General features: G+C 46.0%; 1 protein-coding gene and 1 long non-coding RNA gene across 2 annotated transcripts in view; one reads left to right on the top strand and one right to left on the bottom strand.

Moving 5' to 3' along the window:
• Window positions 1-20,840, top strand: part of LOC137097664 (uncharacterized) — a 214,331-nt gene that overhangs the window by 179,805 nt on the left and 13,686 nt on the right. The gene's annotated exons all lie outside the window — the stretch shown is intronic.
• Window positions 760-20,635, bottom strand: TTC16 (tetratricopeptide repeat domain 16). The gene is given in 14 exon segments (XM_067472222.1): window positions 760-936; window positions 1,223-1,270; window positions 1,272-1,473; window positions 4,066-4,208; window positions 4,485-4,650; window positions 5,868-6,009; window positions 8,159-8,403; window positions 10,254-10,468; window positions 10,763-10,889; window positions 14,329-14,429; window positions 14,606-14,749; window positions 15,848-15,938; window positions 16,781-16,965; window positions 20,609-20,635. Coding segments are annotated over 14 exon segments (1,962 nt in total). The 3' UTR covers window positions 760-810.

Raw genomic sequence — 20,840 nt, forward strand, 5'->3', positions numbered from 1 at the left:
AGCAGGAATATTGAATTCAAATCACCCCTGACAGATGGCCATCCAGCCTCTGTTTAAAAGCTTCCAAAGAAGGAGCCTCCACCACACTCCGGGGCAGAGAGTTCCACTGCTGAACAGCTCTCACAGTCAGGAAGTTCTTCCTCATGTTCAGATGGAATCTCCTCTCTTGTAGTTTGAAGCTGTTGTTCCATTGCATCCTAGTCTCCAGGGAAGCAGAAAACAAGCTTGCTCCCTCCTCCCTATGGCTTCCTCTCACATATTTATACATGGCTATCATATCTCCTCTCAGCCTTCTCTTCTTCAGGCTAAACATGCCCAGCTCCTTAAGCCGCTCCTCATAGGGCATGTTCTCCAGACCCTTGATCATTTTAGTCGCCCTCCTCTGGACACATTCCAGCTTGTCATATGCTGAAGCAGATAACACACCCAATTAACTGTAACAGAAAAGGTTCTGATCCTCCCTGTTATTTAGAAAAAGCCTATTGTAAACCCCTATTAGCAACACAAATTACCTTTGTTTTCCAAAATGGAGATCCAGAATTTCCTTGGTTAAGCTTGGCATGTAAGATTGAGACCACAAAAAGACAACTGATGCACATTCTTACAGTAAAATATATTTGGTTTGAGATGGTTGAGGAACTGATTTGGGTTTGAGATGGTTGAGGAATTCAACAACTCTCCTCGCCCAATGGCACACACAACGAAGAGGATATGGCAAGGAAACCGCAGAGTCTTCCACCCAAACACAATGCGGTTTGAGAGGCCTAGAAGTGGCCGATGCCCTGGTTGAAGGTCTTCCATTGGTAAGGTTCATCCGAACGGACTGTTTCCGGCAACTTTGGGTTTAGGTCCAGCCGCACAGCATTTGGCTCCAGGGAGGCCCTCTTCTCCAGCGCTTCCTTCACCTCCAGGCTCACCTAACAAACACACAGCACCGTAGTGATGAAGGGAGGCTTTGCAGCACCAAGGCCATTAGCAGTAAAACAACAAATAAGTTAGTAACGCATTGCATGAGGACGTCAACACTGCAAACATTACAATGAATTGTCGGGGCTTCTAATCTGTTTTGTTCATGATGGATTTGATACGATTGGCCAATAAGTCAGAAAGTATAAAAGTTAGCTCAGTAATGGGTAAACTTGGGCCTTCCAGGTGTTTTGGACTCCCACAATTCCTAACAGACTCGGGTACTTTCTTTAAGCGGCTGAGGGGGAAAAGGAATTGGCCTGAGGCTGTTAGGAATTGTGGGAGTTGAAGTCCAAAACACTCGGAAGGCCCAAGTTTGTCCAAGTCTTTTCTAAAGGGAGACTTACTTTGCGGGTCTTCAACTGGCAAGTAGACATCCTCTCTTTCAGCCGCTTCTCCTCGAAACCCCGCAGCTTCTCTCTCCTCTCCTTCTCCGCCGCTACTTTCTCTGGCTCTTCGTTTTCAATATAGATGTCTTTGGGGGTTTCTTTCCCTCTGGGATCCAAACTGGGGAAGGGCAGGAAGCAACACAAGAGGCTTTGCAATGCATCTAAAGAATTATTTCCCACTACATTATGGACAGGGCTGTCCTTGAGCATCAGAATGAGAGTTCTGGAGGTTCCAACCAATACAGTAATTCCTCGCTACTTCGTGGTTCACTTTTCGCGGAATTGCTGTTTCGCGGGTGTGAAGGAGCGTAAAATTACTGCCACCAAATTTGTGAGGAAGCCCTGTAATTCTCAGCATCAACTTAGGAGCTGGTTTATAAAGGGACTATTAGTTACAGAAGTATTTATTTATTTGATAGCATAGTGTTTAAAGTCCCTGGTTTGGTTTTTCTACTTATGCAGGCTGTTTGACTTAGGAGGAACTGTATCAGGCAAGGCTTGAGGAAAACAGTAACAAATTTATTTAACAGGAGTATAACATATTCAGTTGTTTCTTCACAAGAGGCACAAATCTTGATAGGTTACATTAGTAAGGTTTCGTGAGTAATTTTAGGTACAGACTTTAAGAGGTTTCTATAAGCAGATGTATCTTTCCTGGACAACTGTCCTAATAAAACAAATAAGCTAAAAGGCTTATTTAACAGAATTGGCTCCCAGCCAAACCCTGATTCTTAATATTAAATAACCAGTCTTCCCTATAGTTCTCTAACTATAGTATTCCTGATGGTTTTCCACACACCACAGGATCAACTACCTTCTCCTGTAACTCTTTGGTCACAGACTAGTTCCCTGTTTCTCCCACTAGAGAAATCAGTCTTCCCTGTAACTCTACCAGTCACAGACTGCCACTTTCAAACTGCTGCACCGTGAAGTGACAGTTGGCTCCGCCCCCATTGCTATGGCAACTCTGCTCAAGCCAAACCAGCCACTATCTCTAACAAAATATAATCCTACATACTTACTGTTTATTAACTACTGTTTAAACCACACATAAGCATAAGAATAAAAGTTACACATCGTCACAGCGGGTTTTTGCGGTACTCAACATCGACTGCTCCTGCTAGGCCATGCGATGGCGGATGGCAAGCGGCTCCACCTGGCAGTCAACAGGCCTCAGAAATGGAGGCTGGTGTACGGGCCAGGCCTGAGGCGCAGTGGGGAAGGACTGATTGTCACAAAGTTCGGCCTACTGCATTATCATGGCCCGGAAGTGGCTCCAGAAACGTTTATTGGGTGGACTCGCGGAAGAGGCGGGTAAGGAAGCACGAGGGCTAGATTGCGCATTCGTGCGTGAACACTTCTTATATATACCAAATGGAAGTGGAGCACTTTCTAAAAGTTGCTGCTCAAGTAAAGTGACTGAAGGATTTTGTTTATAAGGTAAAGGAAAAGGTTTTAAGTCCAGTCGTGTCCGACTTTGTATAAATATTAAAATAAATATAGCATCCCTACTTGGTGGATTTTCACTTTTCGCGGGTGATCCTGGAACATAACACCCGCGATAAGTGAGGGAACACTGTACAGTTTTAGCACTGTGATTTATTTACTACTATATTTCTGATTTTATTTAATCTGCCATGTTGCTGTTCTATGGAACACTGGGATTTGTAGCTCAGGAAAGCACTACAGCTTTCTGGGTTGAAATCACAAATGCCCGCCTGGCAGGAAACCTGGCAGTTAAAATCGAAGCACTAGAATTGCAGGTTTTTGGGGGGGGGGGGGTTGGCCTAGTTGGAGGGGTCAAGGGCCACCAAATAACCTTGGAATTTGCCTCTAGACTCTGGGCCAGTGAGCTTTCCTATTCTAAGGTCACACTGTCTCAGCCTCAGACAAAAGCAAAGACCCTCCGAAAGCATCTCACCATAGAAACCCCATGATAGGCTCACCATACGTTGGAAACAACTCGAAGGCACACAATGGAAATGCCTTGATGTGCACTCTGACTCACCCCCAAGGAAGCCAAGACTCCAGCCAAATGCAACATGGCCTTTAAAGCATGTCTGCACTGCATGCAGTTGTTTGTGATGGCTAATCATTATCCTGAATTGAACCAGGAATGTATATATGCCTGTGCAATAATGTCCAGGGTGTCTGTTTGAAGCACGTGTGAATGTTACAATTAGCAAGCTTGAATTAGCATTTGAGTAGCCATGAAGCTGCAAAGTCAACCAGTGAGGGTATCTGCATAGAGGTAGCTTGGCCTCTGTTGCCTGGAGGCATTCTTTGTTTGGGAAGTGTTCATAGGCACTTGATTGTTTGCTGTCTGGAATTCCTCTCGTAAATAAAAAACAACACTTGGAAAGAGGGGAATTCCGGACAGTGAACAATCAAGTGCCAGTGAACACCTCCCAAAGGATGCCTCCAGGTAATAACACTGAGTATCTTTGCAACTGCTAGTTGACTCAAATGCTAATCAAGGTGGCCAAGGATTCTTTCTCACACCCTGGACATTATTCCACAGGTAGATATATACACTCCACTTGCCTCATCTCCAAAAGACCTATGAAGATGCATTAGCCACAGATGCAGGTGAAACATCAGGGGAGAATGCTGCTGGAACATGGCCAGACAGCCCAAAAAACACACAGCAACCCAACAACAACATTAACTAAATGGATAACTCCATGAAGTCGCATGTGCCTCAGTTTACCCTTTGGGTTTTTCCGGGGTAGTGGGTGCCGGGCAGGCTGCCATCCTCCGGTCCAGGAGTGTTCTGGCGAGGACCCCCATTTTGCTGTTGGCGAAGGTCTGGATATGCTCCCCAGGGAAGAAGTTTTTGGCCAAACTGTGGGTCTGAGAAAGAAAAACGGGACCCAGGGGAACGAAAGAAGAGGTGTGTAAGTGCAAAAGGAAATTCACTCCCCAGAACCTTGAAGTATGCTTGTCCTTGTCTTTGTCACCCTGTAGCGTCTCAAAGGACTTGGCAGAAGTAAACAAACCCATCGATCTGCATTATCTTCTAAAGATGTCCTTCTATCTTGTGGTTCTCAATTCACTTTTGTGCCCATTTTCTTTCCCACCATTCTGAGTAGCTGACAGTGTTACAAAAGATGCTTGTTTAGGAAATACCTCTGCCCAGGCCGGATCCAGAAGGAGGGCTGTCACAAGATCTTCCTTAGCGCCCATCACCTCCTGCAGAAACATGCGGCTCTTGGCCCGGTGCAGGTAATACTTGAGCTGGCGAGGGTTGTTCTCGATGGCTTGAGAGAAATATGATTCGGCCTGCAGGTATCGCCTGGAAGGGAGAACAGGCTGAGAGCAGTACTTATTGGACGAAATATTGTGTTACCTACTTGAGAGTGTGATAAAATGAGTGTTCAAATCGGAAAGCTAACATTCTGCAGTGTCCCCAAAACATAAGTGTTTGAGCTAGAGAAGAAGTTGAAGAAAAGAGAAACAGGATTATTGCAAAATGGAGAAACACAATGGCAGTCGAAACAAAGAACAGTTGACCTGTTGCACCCCACCTAGAGTTCACCTTGCCCTTAGCACCAACCAGCAATCCCAAAGCAGTAGTAAAATAGTTTATTGAAGGTAATCCGAAAAGGTAGTCAGTATATCTAAAAACCCAACCAAGATGAGGAGTAAAACACTTCGAAGGCAATAATCGAAATAATCCAAATGGTACAGGAAATCAAGAATCATTACATGAGTATAATCCAAGGAAACGAGAATCAAAACATGAACATGAATCCAGAAAAAACACGGCTATAAGAACTTCTTAAAACATGAATCAAAACTTGCAGGAACTTGAACTGCAAACAGGACTTGATATGCTTACTCTTAAACAGTGTTGCCTGATCTGAACTCTCAAGAGACGCTCTCTAATTTAAGGGCAGCAAAACATTAAGGCATTTCTTTGACCTCAAGGTTCTGGCTTGGGAAACTTTCTCTGCGCTTCTTTTTCATGGATTCTTTTGGATTCCTGCGCCTGATTTTTTCCCCCTTAAGTTCCAGCCTGATATCCCTGTCTAACCCAGCTGTTCCCTCGGACGAGCTAGCTTGGTCTGCTAGGTCTTTATCAGGGGTTGGTAAGCTCCTTGTGGGTGAAAGGCCCTCTCCCTGTCTGCTGAACTCCAAAACAGTTCCACTTTCAAACTCGGTCTCACAGACAGAACCTTGCTCTGAAGTCCCCTCATTTCTCCCATCGAAAGAACCATTCACCACTCTCCCAGGATCTGAAACTCCAATCCCCTCATCTTCATCTGTCTGAACCACAACATGAAAAAAACTCAGCAACTTGATGAATTGGAGACAGCAGGGACGCCTCCTTAACTGGTACAACTAAAGGAGTACGAGTATTGAAGACATGATTGGATGGAAAGGAGTAATAGAGCTGGATGTCATATGCATATCTGTGGTATCTTTTGAGGGCCAGGTTTGAATGTGCTCTCCAATACAAAGCCTGGCCTGCAAAGCCTGATCCTCAGGCCTCGATGGGCCGCATCCTACCTCTCCTGGAACTCCCGAAGCCCCATCTCGTTGTGCAGCCAAGCAATGCGTTTCCGCAGCAAAGGGTCGAGAGGTCGGAGCTCCAGGGCTTGCTGGTAGTCCGCCATCGCAAAGTTCAGCTCGCCCAGTTGGAGGAAGCAGTCTGGAGTGGGGAGAGAAGATGGGAGCCATGGTTTCAGCCTTGGTCTAGCTCTCCTCCATGACTGAGAACAAACCCCCTTCTCTCAGCCCCAGAAGAAAACAATGGCAACAAGTGTAATGAATCCCTTACATTAGATGGCTGGCTGAAGCCTAAGGGAGTGGGCCTGGCGAAGCCATGGCGTCCATTTTAGAAAAGGGAACTGGGTGGAAGCCATTTTAGTTAGATTTTCCTTGAGGAGGCGTGTTCAAGTCTTAGAGGGGAAATGAGGAGGCTAGGATTCACTAGAAAGATGGGGGTGGAGCCTAAGTGATCCAGAGGGGAAAAGTGTCCTTTTAAAACAGAGGCTTGAAGGGCCAGTGAGTCAGTTGTTGGTTGGAGTTGTTAGAGAGCAGTTGAAGAGTTGGTGTTAGTCAGAGCGAGTTTGGGTTTGGAGAAGAAGATTAGGTTAGTCTTTTGTGAGGTATTCAGAGTAGCTATTAGTAGATAGCTAGAATACTGAGGAGGAGCAGTGCCTAGTTAGTGGACTGTTCAATTCCTAGGGAAGTCTAGTTCAGGGTATTTTTGGCTAGATTCCTAAGGGGCAGTTTTGCGACTTACTTTCAGAGATTAATTTCCTGAAGTAATTTTCTGTGGTTGAACTTTGAAGACTTGTAACCCAGAAGAGTTTAAGATTTTACTCTAAAGCAACCACAAGCCTTTCATACCAGTATTTTCTGAATCCATTAAACATTTGTACCTGAATTGTTTCAAGCTTGTTCAATAAACATTCTTGTTCTTTCATTAACTTATACCAGCCTCAGTGTGTGTACCTTTGTGGACAAAGTATTTCTCAAGTCAGCTTCACAGAAACTATAGTGGCACAGTGCGTTACAGAACAAACTCACAATAATACCTCAGTCTGATTAATACTGGAATGGTGGCAGCGGATTTCTTTTGAAGAGGCATTTTAAGTCTCTCGGTTCTAGCGTTTCCCAGTTCCTACCTTTTAAAATTCTAAGTGTCTCTCCCCTTCTCTGCTCTAATCTCCCCTGATATTGTTATAATCAGTGGGATATATTTCAACAATTAAAATAAAGAGAATTTTAAATATACAGCTGTTTCAACAACCATACTCTCTCTTCCTTTTGACGGCTTTATATTAAATCAGAAGACGCTTATTTCTTGGGAGGAGAGCAATGTCCAATCTCGATAAAATAGTAAAGAGTAGAGACATCACACTGGCAACAAAGATCCGCCTAGTCAAAGCCATGGTATTCCCTGTAGTAACCTATGGATGTGAGAGCTGGACCTTAGGGAAGGCTGAGCGAAGGAAGATAGATGCTTTTGAACTGTGGTGTTGGAGGAAAGTGCTGAGAGTGCCTTAGACTGCGAGAAGATCCAACCAGTCCATCCTCCAGGAAATAAAGCCCAACTGCTCATTGGAGGGGACACTAGAGACAAAGTTGAAGTATTTTGGCCACATCATGAGGAGACAGGAAAGCCTAGAGAAGACAATTATGCTGGGGAAAGTGGAAGGCAAAAGGAAGAGGGGCCGACAAGGGCAAGATGGATGGATGGCATCCTTGAAGTGACTGGACTGACCTTGAAGGAGCTGGGGGTGGTGATGGCCGACAGGGAGCTCTGGCGTGGGCTGGTCCATGAGGTCACGAAGAGTCGGAGACGACTGAACGAATGAACAACAAAATATTTTTGGTGAACACGTGTTCATATTTTAGGAGGTGCCTGTGCGTTATAACAAGCCTTGCTCAGAAGAACAAGTCTTGCCATGAAAACCCCATGATGGGCTTCGATTGTGCTTCTCACAGCAATCCAGTGATTGTTGTTGTTTACTCGTTCAGTCACTTCCAATTCTTTGTGGCCTCCTGGACCAGCCCACGCCAGAGTTCCCTGTCAGCCATCACCACCCCCAACTCCTTCAGAGTCAAGCCAGTCACTTCAAGGATGCCATCCATTCATCTTGCCCTTGGTCGGCCCCTCTTCCCTTTTCCTTCCATTTCCCCCAGCATCATTCTCTTCTCCAAGCTTTCCTGTCTTCTCATGATGTGGCCAAAGAATCCAGTGATTCCAGCCATGAACGTCTTCGACAACACATTAAATAATAATAATGTGCTATTATGTACAAATACATCTGTAATGGTGATAATAATACCTCCTCTGTTCATGTAGAGCCCCTTCTCGTTCTTCTCCCCCTTGATGGCCTTGTTGAGGAGGAGGATGGCCTCTCTGTAGCAGGTCTTGGTGTAGCAATGTACGGCAAAGTCGTTGTAGGTCAGGAGCACCTGCTTCTGCGCTTCAGCGCGCACCTCCTCGCCATCTTCCTTGCTGAGGCTCACGGCTTTGAGGTAGTCATCAATGGCGGCGTTGAAGTCCTTCAGCCGCCTCAGGATGCTTCCTCTGCCAGAGGCATCACAGGGAGAAGGAAGGAAGGAAGGAAAGAAGGAGTGAAACAAGCAGTGAGCTGGGGGAAAAATCATTGACTCTACCCATAAGCTTTGTTGCTGTTGGTATATGCCATTGTCTTTGACTTATCCTCAACAGCCCTGCTCAGATCTTCCAGTATTCAGATCTTTTTCAATTGCTACTCTACTTCAAAATCAAGATTCTAGTCCTCATGGCTCGAGATTGGGACACAGAAGCCATGGAAGCTAGATTTGGAGATACCATTAGTCACAGATACGGGTGAAACATCAGGAGGGAATGCTGCTGGGACATGGCCATACAGCCCGAAACCCACATCAAATATATATCTGTATATACGAGGGTTGAATGAAAAGTAATGCCTCCACCTTCATAACTCCTCAACAGATGGAAGTACTGGTGTGTGGCAGGTACTGGCTTGTTCAGTAGACTCTCCTCTACAGTTCCATTTTGGCTGGAAGCCTTAGCATTGAACAGTTGTGTTGATAAAGTGCGAAGTATGGAACCTTGCGCAGATGGTCAATGTGGCTTAAGCCACGTGCAGTCATTGAATTCTTGACAGCAAAAGGTGTCACTCCAAAGGAGATTCATCAGAGAATGCAAGCTGTTTATGGTGATTGTGTTGATGTGAGTACTGTGCGTCGTTGGGCAAGTAAGTTTAAAGATGTCAAGGTGGGAACATCTGACTTGCGTGACAAACAAAGAGTTGGATGTCCTGTGACAGCAACCACCGAGTATCACAAGCAAAAGGTTGACAGATTGATTCAGGACGATCGTCGTATCACTCAGAGAGAAATTTCAAACATAATCGGCATTTCACAAGAACATGTGGGTCACATTTCTGCTTTGCTTGGCTATCGGAAGATCTGTGCACGATGGGTACCCAGGATGAGAGAATTGCGAGACGCTGGTTGTGGAAACAGAGTGTCGACTTCTTCCGTGACGGCTTCAGAAAACTTGTTCATCGTTGGCAGAAATGTATCCAATTGTCTGGTGATTATGTGGAAAAGTGAATAGTGGTAATTAAAGAGTACATTCTAAGGATTATTTCTGCGTTTGATTTATTAAAATATTCCCACCCAAACCCAAGTAATGAAGGTGGAGGCATTACTTATCATTCCACCCTCGTACTTTGACTTTCATAAACATTCAGTCCTGCTGGCACAAGGGTTTAACCAGTGGGTCAGTGGGTTAAACCCTTGTGCCGGCAGGACTGAAAACCAACAGGTTGCAGGTTCGAATCCGGGGAGAGCGCAGATGAGCTCCCTCTGTCAGCTCCAGCTCCCTATGCAGAGACATGAGAGAATCCTCCCAAAAGGATGGCAAAACATCAAAAACCAGGCATCCCCTGGGCAACATCCTTGCAGATGGCCAGTTCTCAAACTAGTTTCTCAAGTCACTCCTGACACGAAATATCTATATAAATAAAAATGTAATGTTCGTTTGTGGGATTAACATAACTCAAAAACCACTGGACGAATCGACACCAAATTTGGATACAATACACCTATCAGGCCAACAAGTGACCATTACTCATAAAAACACAGAGGATAGGACTTAAAAAGCCAAAAAAAATTAAAATTCATTATAACGCATATGCATAACCAGTATATACAGATATACACATAGAAAACACATATAAACAGACTGGGCCACAGCAACACGTGGCAGGGGATGGCTAGTAGATAGATAGATAGATAGATAGATAGATAGATAGATAGATAGATAGATCCATCTTATGGAAGCCTAAGATGAGTGGTACTTACTATTCTCTGCCAAAGGGCAGTAGTGCCTCGCCAAACTACAAATTCCAGAATCCCTTGTACCTGAAGAGGAAGTAATTAGCCTCCGCAGGGTTGTAATCAATGGCCCGGTTGATCTTCAGCAGGGCGGCTTTCAGGTTCCCCTTCACTGCTTTGGTCACGGCTTGGTCCCTGGATTTCTGGGCTTCCCTCTTCAAGTTGCTCAACATCACCCGAGCTTCGGCATGCTCTGGATCTAATGCAAGGGCATCTTGCAGGTTATGGAAACACAAGGTCACCTTCGAGGAAGAGAGAGAAAGAAACAAACCAGAGCACAGAGAGTTTGGACAAGTTGGGCATTTGAGCGAGGGACATTTTCCTGCATTTTGACACTACATTTTAGATCCTTTATATAGCAAAGGGGGGAAACTGGCGAGCTGTACGATATAATCAAATGTCAACAAAGTCCCGGTCCGTTTGTCCTACTACAATGTGAGCGCAATGCATTTCTCATTCCATCACCACCACCATTTGGAAGGAGGTCTGTTTACGTCTTCTGAACCTCAAAGGAGGATCCGGGCAATACGTTTTACCTTCCCGAAATGCTCATAGAGCCGAGCCCTCAGGACAAAGAGGTCCGGGTTCTTCTCCTGAGCGACCTCTTCGTTGACCATCTGGAGGCAATCGTTGAACCGTTTCATGGCCGCCAGGCAGGCAATGCTGCGGAAAGGAAGAGGATAAGAAGGCTGGGTTGGGGATGTTGTGAAGCTTTCACAGAAGGAAAGTAGAAGACGTGGCCGAGAAACATCAACATGGGGTCAAGGGAGTATCGACGGGCAAAGAAGTGGTGGCATTTTGATGTTGCCCTCAGGAACCCCATTCGAACGTAGAAAATTTGCTCAATTTTTTGCCTTCGACAAAAAATTGCAGTACAGTGGTCCTTCACTTATCGCGGTTGTTACTTATCCTTCATGCAGTCATCACTAATAGTCAACATGGATTTCTCAAAAACAAGTCATGCCAGACTAATCTGATCTCTTTCTTCGATAGAGCTACAAACTGGGTAGATGCGGGGAATGCCATGGATGTAGCGTACCTGGATTTCAGTAAGGCCTTCGACAAGGTCCCCCATGACCTTCTGGCAAGGAAACTAGTCCAATGTGGGCTAGGCAAAACTACGGTGAGGTGGATCTGTAATTGGTTAAATGGACGAACACAGAGAGTGCTCACTAATGCTTCCTCTTCATCTTGGAAAGAAGTGACGAGCGGAGTGCCGCAGGGTCCCGTCCTGGGCCCGGTCCTGTTCAACATCTTTATTAACGACTTAGATGAAGGGCTAGAAGGCAGGATCATCAAGTTTGCAGACGACACCAAATTGGGAGGGATAGCCAATAGTCCAGAGGACAGGAGCAGAATTCAAAACGATCTTGACAGATTAGAGAGATGGGCCAAAACTAACAAAATGAAGTTCAACAGTGACAAATGCAAGATACTCCACTTTGGCAGAAAAAATGAAAAGCAAAGATACAGAATGGGGGATGCCTGGCTCGAGAGCAGTACGTGTGAAAAAGATCTTGGAGTCCTCGTGGACAACAAGTTAAACATGAGCCAACAATGTGATGTGGCGGCAAAAAAAGCCAATGGGATTTTGGCCTGCATCAATAGGAGCATAGTGTCTAGATCTAAGGAAGTAATGCTACCCCTCTATTCTGCTTTGGTTAGACCACATCTGGAATATTGTGTCCAATTCTGGGCACCACAATTCAAGAGAGATATTGACAAGCTGGAATGTGTCCAGAGGAGGGCGACTAAAATGATCAAGGGTCTGGAGAACAAGCCCTATGAGGAGCGGCTTAGGAAACTGGGCATGTTTAGCCTGAAGAAGAGAAGGCTGAGAGGAGATATGATAGCCATGTATAAATATGTGAGAGGAAGCCACAGGGAAGAGGGAGCAAGCTTGTTTTCTGCTTCCTTGGAGACTAGGATGCGGAACAATGGCTTCAAACTACAAGAGAGGAGATTCCATCTGAACATTAGGAAGAACTTCCTGACTGTGAGAGCCGTTCAGCAGTGGAACTCTCTGCCCCGGAGTGTGGTGGAGGCTCCTTCTTTGGAAGCTTTGAAACAGAGGCTGGATGGCCATCTGTCAGGGGTGATTTGAAAGCAATATTCCTGCTTCTTGGCAGGGGGTTGGACTGGATGGCCCATGAGGTCTCTTCCAACTCTTTGATTCTATGATTCTATGATTCACTTATCGCGGTTGTTACGTTCCAGGACCACCCGTGATAAGTGAATTTCTGTGAAGTAGGGACGCCCCTTCACCTTCCCTCCTTGCCCTATTTACCTTCCTCTTCCTCCTCCTTGTTTCCGCCTGGACCTCTGGCCGCCACTTAGGCCCCACGACGCCTCCTCAATCATGGGGCCCAGGTGACGACGAGGAGGAGGAAGAGGAAGGTAAGTGATATCGAGCTCTTTTTGGGGGTTCTCCCTGCGAGGGGAGTCCCTAAGGACCGCTAATGGGGTCCTGACCTTGGCGAGCGGCCAGCGGATGCCAATTCAAAAAAGACGCAAAAACGTTGAAAATCAATCTCGCCAGAGGCTGAAGAGGAGATCTGCGACCGAGGCGTTTATTTAGCGATTCAGCTGAAAAGGATGCATTAAAGGGATGAATCCACAATAAGCATGCAGTACAGTGAATTTCAGGTATATTTATACAGGCAAAACAAAGAAATCCCGGTTTGAATCTCCCGCCCGCCTCCTGTCAGTTCCCTCTGTCCTGATTGGCCGGCTCCAGAACAGCTGGGAGGAGGCTTGGCCGCTGGTCCCGCCTTCCCTCCAATCGCCGGCCGCTGTCGCCTCCAGGGGGCCAATCAGAGCCCTCGGAGCGCCTCCGGAGATTGTCCAATCAGCGGCCAGGAGGCGGGCTTTAGTCTGACAGCGCAGAGGGGCGGAATGCCTGGGAGGCGTCCGCCAGCTGATTGAACACCTTTTGTTCTTCGCACGGCAGGGAGGCGGAAGGGGAGACAAGGGATTTCCTGGGTTCCGATAAAAGATGTGTATAGGAAAAAAAAAGGTGGCTATGGGTGGTGTCTGGATCTCAACCCTGTGGCGAAGGGAGTCCTTTGTCACAGGGGAGCGTACACAAAACACCATGATTGATTTAATCAGTCTGTTTTTCCGGGCCTTTTGGCTGACAGATTTCTGGCTTTTGTTCGTCTGACTCTGAAAACAAAGCCATAGATCTGCCAGTATTTGTCCATGCAATGTCAATATGAATGGAGTTTCTTCCAAGGAAATTGGATTCCTTACTGTAATCCCCAGGTCACATACTTTAGTAGGGTAAAGTTCAGAGGGAGAAAAGGTGGGGGAGAGGGTCAGGGTACATTTCATAGATTTCATAGTTTCCATATCATATACATTCTTCATAAACTTTCATAAGCTCATAGATTTCATAAAGGGGGTCCCCATCCCATCCCCATCCCAGCAAAGTTTATTAGAAGCAACAACAATTGACAAAAGCAATTCAGAGTTCTTGAGGTATGATCTGCTTGGCAAGGACACACACACAGGCGGGGGCTATTCTCCCCAAGCGGCTTGGCTTTGAGTTCGTAGAGGAAGTTCGTGATAATAGGGCATCAAGTCAATCAGTGAGGGCAGAAAGGTCCGCAAAGAGTCCACAAATGGTGGAGAGTGGGGCAATGTCCTTTGGGGAACTGCATTTCCCTGATCAGGGGCCAGGGTCCAGTGCACAGGCCAGAGAATTCACAGAGAGGAAACAGGAACCCAGTTATGTGTGCTGGGTCAGGAAGCAGTAGAATCCATTGTCCGGCCCTTGGTGAACTACAAATACTTGGGGGGGGGGGGGGGAGATGCTCTGCATCATAAGGAGGTAGGAAGAGGAAGGTAAGGAGGGCGAGGGGGTGGCTCTTCTTTCCTCCTCACCCTCTTTACCTTCCTCTTCCTCCTCCTCGTTGCCACCTGGGCTTCTTGCCACCGCTTAGACCCCGTGTCTGCGATAAGCGAGTCTGTGATAAGCGAACCACGAAGTAGCGAGGGACCACTGTACTGTGTCAGAGGCAAACAATACTAGTTGTGTATTGCAAACAATACTAGTTGTGTATTAGGTCAGAACATGAAGGTGTGTTTTTTGCTCTTTTACCTCCTCATGCGGAAAAGCTTATTCTGAGGCTGCAGCTCCGAGGCGCGGGTGAAGGACACCAAAGCTTCTAAGTAGCAACTCTGCTCATAGAGACACTGTCCCTGAAATGGAAACACCGGAAAAGCATCACAACCAAGAACTAGTACAAAAAGATAAGGGTCAATTTGTGGTTTGTAGCTTGCTTCTGGACTACTACAACTCCCATCTGCTTTAGCCCGGATGGCCAAAAGAAGTGGGGAATGCAGTCCAGGAAAGGCATTGCTTGCTTCTGGTTGACCTGCAATTGGGAAACGAAGGCAAGGCGGGCAGTGATGCTCTCCTTCCTCGAGGACATGGAGTAGGCCTTCCGGAGGTGCATCATGGCAGACTGGAAGTCACAGAGCTGGAGGAAAGCCTCGGCCTTCTGTTCATAGAGCTCCCCCTGCGGAAGAGAGCCAAATAACAACAACAACAACAACAACTTGGGAAGTGACCGATGTTTGACTCAATACAACAACCAACAGAGTGATCTTGTCTGCTGTGGACTCATCTTGTTCTGTTTCAAATAATAACAACAACAACAACAACTTGGGAAGAGATTGACATGTGATCCAATACAACAACCAACAGAGTGATCTTGTCCTGAACTCATCTTGTTGTGTTTCAAATAATAATAATAATAATAATAATAATAATAATAATAATAATAATATACTTTATTTATATTCTGCTCTATCCCCCCGGGGGGACTCAGAGTGGATTACAGAATACATATACGGCAAGCATTCAGTGCCGTTGTATAATTAACAACAAAGACAGACAGTACATGGACAGAGGCAAAGGCTTCCCCCTTGTCATCTCTGGCATCTGGAGGCTGTGCTCAATTCCAGCCATGGGGAGGTGCTCTTGTTCCATTTCCTAAGGAGCCTGTTGTCTGTAAACATCTTCCTAATCAATGTATTGTCAAAGGCTTTCATGGCCAGAATCACTGGGTTGTTGTAGGTTTTTCGGGCTGTATGGCCATGTTCTAGAAGCATTCTCTCCTGACGTTTCGCCTGCATCTATGGCAGACATCCTCAGACGTTGTGAGGTCTGTTGGAAACTGATTGTATTGCCGGCTTGTTTATGTGAGTGCCTTTACCTCCCCACCAAAGTGGTACTACTCATATTTTTGTGTCCAAGCTGCTAGGTTGGCAGAAACTAGGGCTAACGGTGGGAGCTCACCCCGACCTGCAGCTTTGAACGGCCAACCTTCAGATCGTCAAGTTTTTCTGCAACTTGCGATTTAACCTGCTGTGCTACCACGGGTGGAAACAGATAGAAAAAGGGGACTGAGCTGAACATTTGATGCCTGAAACAACACAGAAAGAATCGGAGGAGGTCCTTTCGCTATAAAGAAGAGCTTTGTAGTGAACCAACGTGTCTCAGCCAAAAACACCTTGCAATGTGGAGCTGTGTTATCAGATGCTTTGTGAACGCAAGTATGCCTGTGCTTGCTGTGCTCCCGCAAACCCAACCGCTGCCCCATACCATCCACTACCTTCTTAGGGTCCAGATTCAGGGCCTTGGTGAAGCAGGTGATGGCTCGTTCCCATTCTCCCTGAGAGAAGTATTGGTTCCCTTCCTGGCAGCTGAGGAATGAGAGGGAAACAGTGACCGGCACGAAAGCAAATCAAGTTTTGGAATTGCTTGGAGAAGCGAAGACTGAGGGATGGTCCTATCTTTAAATATATGACCTTCTCCCGCATCCCCATCAGATTGTTGATGTTGTTGTTGTTGCTTCTGTTGTTGTTAGTGTATATATGTGGCATCACCCGGTTGTTGGAGGGGCTGCTGCTCCCTGCATTCACCCCTTCTTTCTCTTTCCCTCCCCTCACATCTTTTCCCCTCTTGTCTACTCTTCCTTCCTTCCCTTCTTTTTCCTTTCTCTCCTCCACCTCCCTTTCGTTCCCTTTTTTCCCTCTTTTTCCTTCCTTCCTTCCTTCCTTCCTTCCTTCCTTCCTTCCTTCCCCTCAATACACATGCCACCTTTCCCAGTGACATCACAGAGGGCCACTTCACCCCACCTTTATGATGTATGCAGACTTTCCCTTCCTTTCCTTTATTTCCCCTCCCTCCACCTTTCCTTTCGTTCCCTTCTTTTTCTCTTTTTCCTTCCTTCCTTCCTTCCTTCCTTCCTTCCCCTCAATACACATTCCACCTTTCCTACTAACATCACAGAGGGCCACTTCACCCCACCTTTGTGATGTAGGCAGACTTTCCCTCCCTTTCCTTTTCCTTTATTCCCCCTCCATCCACCTTTCCTTTCGTTCCCTTCTTTTTCTCTTCTTCCTTCCTTCCTTCCTTCCTTCCTTCCTTCCTTTCCCAGTAACATCACAGAGGGCCACTTCACCCCGCCTTTGTGATGTAGGCAGACTTGAGGACAGAAAGGGCGCTCTATCCCAAAAAGAGAGGAGGGAGGGATATTGCTCACTGTTCTTCGGTCTTCTTCTGCAGGAGGCCTTGGTATGTCCCCACTTTCTCAGGGCTCTTCACATAGCGCAAGGTCTCAGTCGTCCCAAAAATGCGCCGCAGGGACTTCTGCCGGGCCTCCTCCAGTGCTTCTTCGGTGACGGCAGTGGGGAAGAACCCGAGGCCGGCACCTGCTGTCTTCCCCTCCTGGAGGTATAGAAACACAAGTCCTTTGCAAGTGAGTAAATAGTGGGACCTGGTTTGGAGCTAAGCTGCATTAACTCTGTAATACAGATTTATTTATTTATTTACAGTATTTATATTCTGCCCTTCTCATCCCGCAGGGGTGCATCACAATGCCCATATACATGGCAAACATTCAATGCCATCGATACACAACATATATTGACAGAGACACAGAGGCTATTTAACTTTCCAGCTTCATGAGGGTATGCTTTTTGAATTCCGACCACCGGGGGAGCTGTTGCTTCACCATCTACTTGTGGCACCGATGGGAGTACTTCCTTATTCTTTTGCACGCTGCTGGAGAGTTTTATGGCATTGTAAATTAGTTAAATTAGCCTCCTGGCATAAGTGGTACCTAAATGTCCAACTTGACAGATGCAACTGTCTTTCGGGCTGCATAGGTCGACAGCAAGCTAGACAAATGGTCGGGTGTACTCCAACCCTGGCTGGCTTTGAACTCATGACCTTTTGGTCAGTAGTGATTTTAATGCAGCTGACTCCCAACCAGTTGCGCCACAACCCAGTCCAACCTGGATGCACCCTTGCGGTTGTGTTGCCTTCAAGGTGTTTCCAACTTAAGGCAAATTGATTGCATTGTTTTGTCTCGGCAAGATGGATTCAGAAGGGCTTTGCCATGGCGTTCCTCCAAGGCTGAGAAAGTGTGACTTGCCCAAGACCAGGCAGGGATTCCAACCCTTGTGTCCGATCTCAACACTTAAATCCTTACACCAATTCAGTTCCCATCATCATCATCAAATTTTATTATGGTCCAAAGACCCAATTTGCTCAGCAGAAAAAAATACGGCACACTGCAAATTCATAAACCAATAAAACCATTTAAAAATAGCACGGGTGCAATTCTAGATGCATCTGAATAAGAGTAAAAACACTGCAAATATATACAAGGTAAGTTTCTACCTGATTCTAATCCTGACAACCTCAAAGAGAAACTTGGCAACAGTTAAGGTCACCTGGGTTAATAATATGTAGCCGAGCCTGCATGTAAACACTGCAGGACAATAAGATGTGATACATACATTCAACATCCTGCTTATTAGAAAGGGAAACTCTTGCATTATATGGGACTCCCTCCTGGAAATCTGCATAGTGTATATACACAGGGCCCTTGGGGAACAAGAAACATAAGAGCTCGAGCCAGTTGCTAATGTAATCCTAGACTTGAAGGTGAATAGACACCTTGAGGATGACTCTGCTTTATCATAAGGTTGCCCAGGCCTGGGCCAACTTGGGCCCTCCCTCCAGGTGTTTTGGACTCCAACTCCCACAATTCCTAACAGCCGGTAGGCTGTTAGGAATTGTGGGAGTTGGAGTCCAAAACACCTGGAGGGGGGGGCCAAGTTGGCCCAGGCCTGCTCTACCTTCACTTTGGGATCCTCTGCCTCCATCACAAACAAAACAGAATATTCTTATTATTATTTTATATATTATAAGTATTAATGTCAACCATATTATATTTATTTATATTTAATCAATATAATTATCTATTAATTTCATGTCAACCATATTATATTTGTGATGAATTATATATCAATATAATTATTAATGTATATAATTAAATAACGCTTAACCACAACCTTTGAACTTAACCACAACACAACTACTTCCTATGTAGGCTTGAACTTTATATGATTTCTACATGTCACATCTTGTCTCTCAAAAACATTTTCTTCCGTGTTGCTCCTTTTCTACAGAGAAAGGGTATATTTCTCTTTTGCTGTTAATTTCATTCAAAGTCCTTTGCTTAGCATTTGCAAATTTCACTCAAAGACCCTTTCAATATGATGCATATATATAGTATTATGTAGTATTATATATAGAGTTAGATTATATAATATATGATGCATACATATAGTATTATATTATTGTTGTTGTTGTTCATTCGTTCAGTCGTCTCCGACTCTTCGTGACCTCATGGACCAGCCCACGCCAGAGCTCCCTGTCGGCCGTCACCACCCCCAGCTCCTTCAAGGTCAGTCCAGTTACTTCAAGGATGCCATCCATCCATCTTGCCCTTGGTCGGCCCCTCTTCCTTTTGCCTTCCACTTTCCCCAGCATCATTGTATTCTCTAGGCTTTCCTGTCTCCTCATGATGTGGCCAAAGTACTTCAACTTTGTCTCTAGTATCCTTCACTCCAGTGAACAGCCGGGCTTTATTTCCTGGAGGATGGACTGGTTGGATCTTCTCGCAGTCCAAGGCACTCGCAGAACTTTCCTCCAACACCACAGTTCAAAAGCATCTCTCTTCCTTCGCTCAGCCTTCCCTAAGGTCCAGCTCTCACATCCGTAGGTGACTACAGGGAATACCATGGCTTTGACTAGGCGGATCTTTGTTGCCAGTCTGATGTCTCTACTCTTCACTATTTTATCGAGACTGGACATTGCTCTCCTCCCAAGAAGGAAGCGTCTTCTGATTTCCTGGCCACAGTCTGCATCTGCAGTCATCTTTGCACCTAGAAATACAAAGTCTGTCACGGCCTCCACGTTTTCTCCCTCTATTTTCCAGTTGTCAATCATTCTTGTTGCCATAATCTTGGTTTTTTTGATGTTTAGCTGCAACCCGGCTTTTGCGCTTTCTTCTTTCACCTTGATTAGAAGGCTCCTCAGCTCCTCCTCGCTTTCGGCCATCAGAGTGGTGTCATCTGCATATCTGAGGTTGTTAATGTTTCTTCCAGCAATTTTCACCCCAGCTTTGCATTCATCAAGCCCCGCACATCGCATGATGTGTTCTGCATACAAGTTAAAAAGGTTGGGTGAGAGGATGCAGCCTTGCCGTACGCCTTTCCCAATCTTGAACCAGTCTGTTGTTCCGTGGTCAGTTCTTACTGTTGCTCCTTGGTCCTTGTACAGATTCCTCAGGAGAGAGACAAGGTGGCTTCGGATGCCCATCCCACCAAGAACTTGCCACAATTTATTATGATCCACACAGTCAAAGGCTTTAGAATAATCAATGAAGCAGAAATTAGTATTATATTATATATAGTATATAGTATATATTATATTAGTATTATATTATACATAATTATATATATATAATGGGAGCCCCCGGTGGTGCAGTGGATTAAAGCACTGAGCTGCTGAGCTTGTTGATCGAAAGGTCGCAGGTTCGATTCTGGGGAGTGGAGTGAGCTTCTGCTGTCAGCCCTAGCTTCTGCCAACCTAGCAGTTCGAAAACATGCAAATGTGAGTAGATCAATAGGTACCGCTCCGGCGGGAAGGTAATGGCTGGCTCATGCTATCCGTCAGGCCCGATGGGCAGCGTGAGCCAGCCAAGGGAGGCTGCCCCGGCGCTCTATGCAGTCATGCCGGCCACATGACCTTGGAGGTGTCTACGGACAACGCTCGCTCTTCGGCTTAGAAATGGAGATGAGCACCACACTCCAGAGTCAGACATGACTGGATGTAATGTCAGGGGACTACCTTTACCTTTACCTTATGTATATTACACCAAGTACTTGTTTGTACTAAGATGTGTGTGTGTGGGGGGGGGGGGGGGCTAAAAAAAGGTGGCCTCAGAAGGGTCAGTAGAAATTGGGAGTCCTGGGCCAGGGGATTCTGGAAATTGTAGTCCCAAGTGTAGCTCTACCTTCACTTTGGGAGTCTGCATCTCCATGGTTGCCAATGCACGTCACTTGGTTGCTAAGAAGAGAACGCGACTGGCCGCTAGAGGGAGGAAGTGAGCAACAGTATTTCAATAAGAGGCGCCCTAATATTCTATGGGAGCGGCTATTCCTAGACCAGCCACTAGAGGGAGGGAAAGAGCAGCTCTATTTCAGTAAGATGCGCCTCAAAATATTAGAGGAGCTATTCGCAGACCA

This window comes from Anolis sagrei, chromosome 11, assembly GCF_037176765.1.
Source record: "Anolis sagrei isolate rAnoSag1 chromosome 11, rAnoSag1.mat, whole genome shotgun sequence".
Taxonomy (NCBI): domain Eukaryota; kingdom Metazoa; phylum Chordata; class Lepidosauria; order Squamata; family Dactyloidae; genus Anolis; species Anolis sagrei.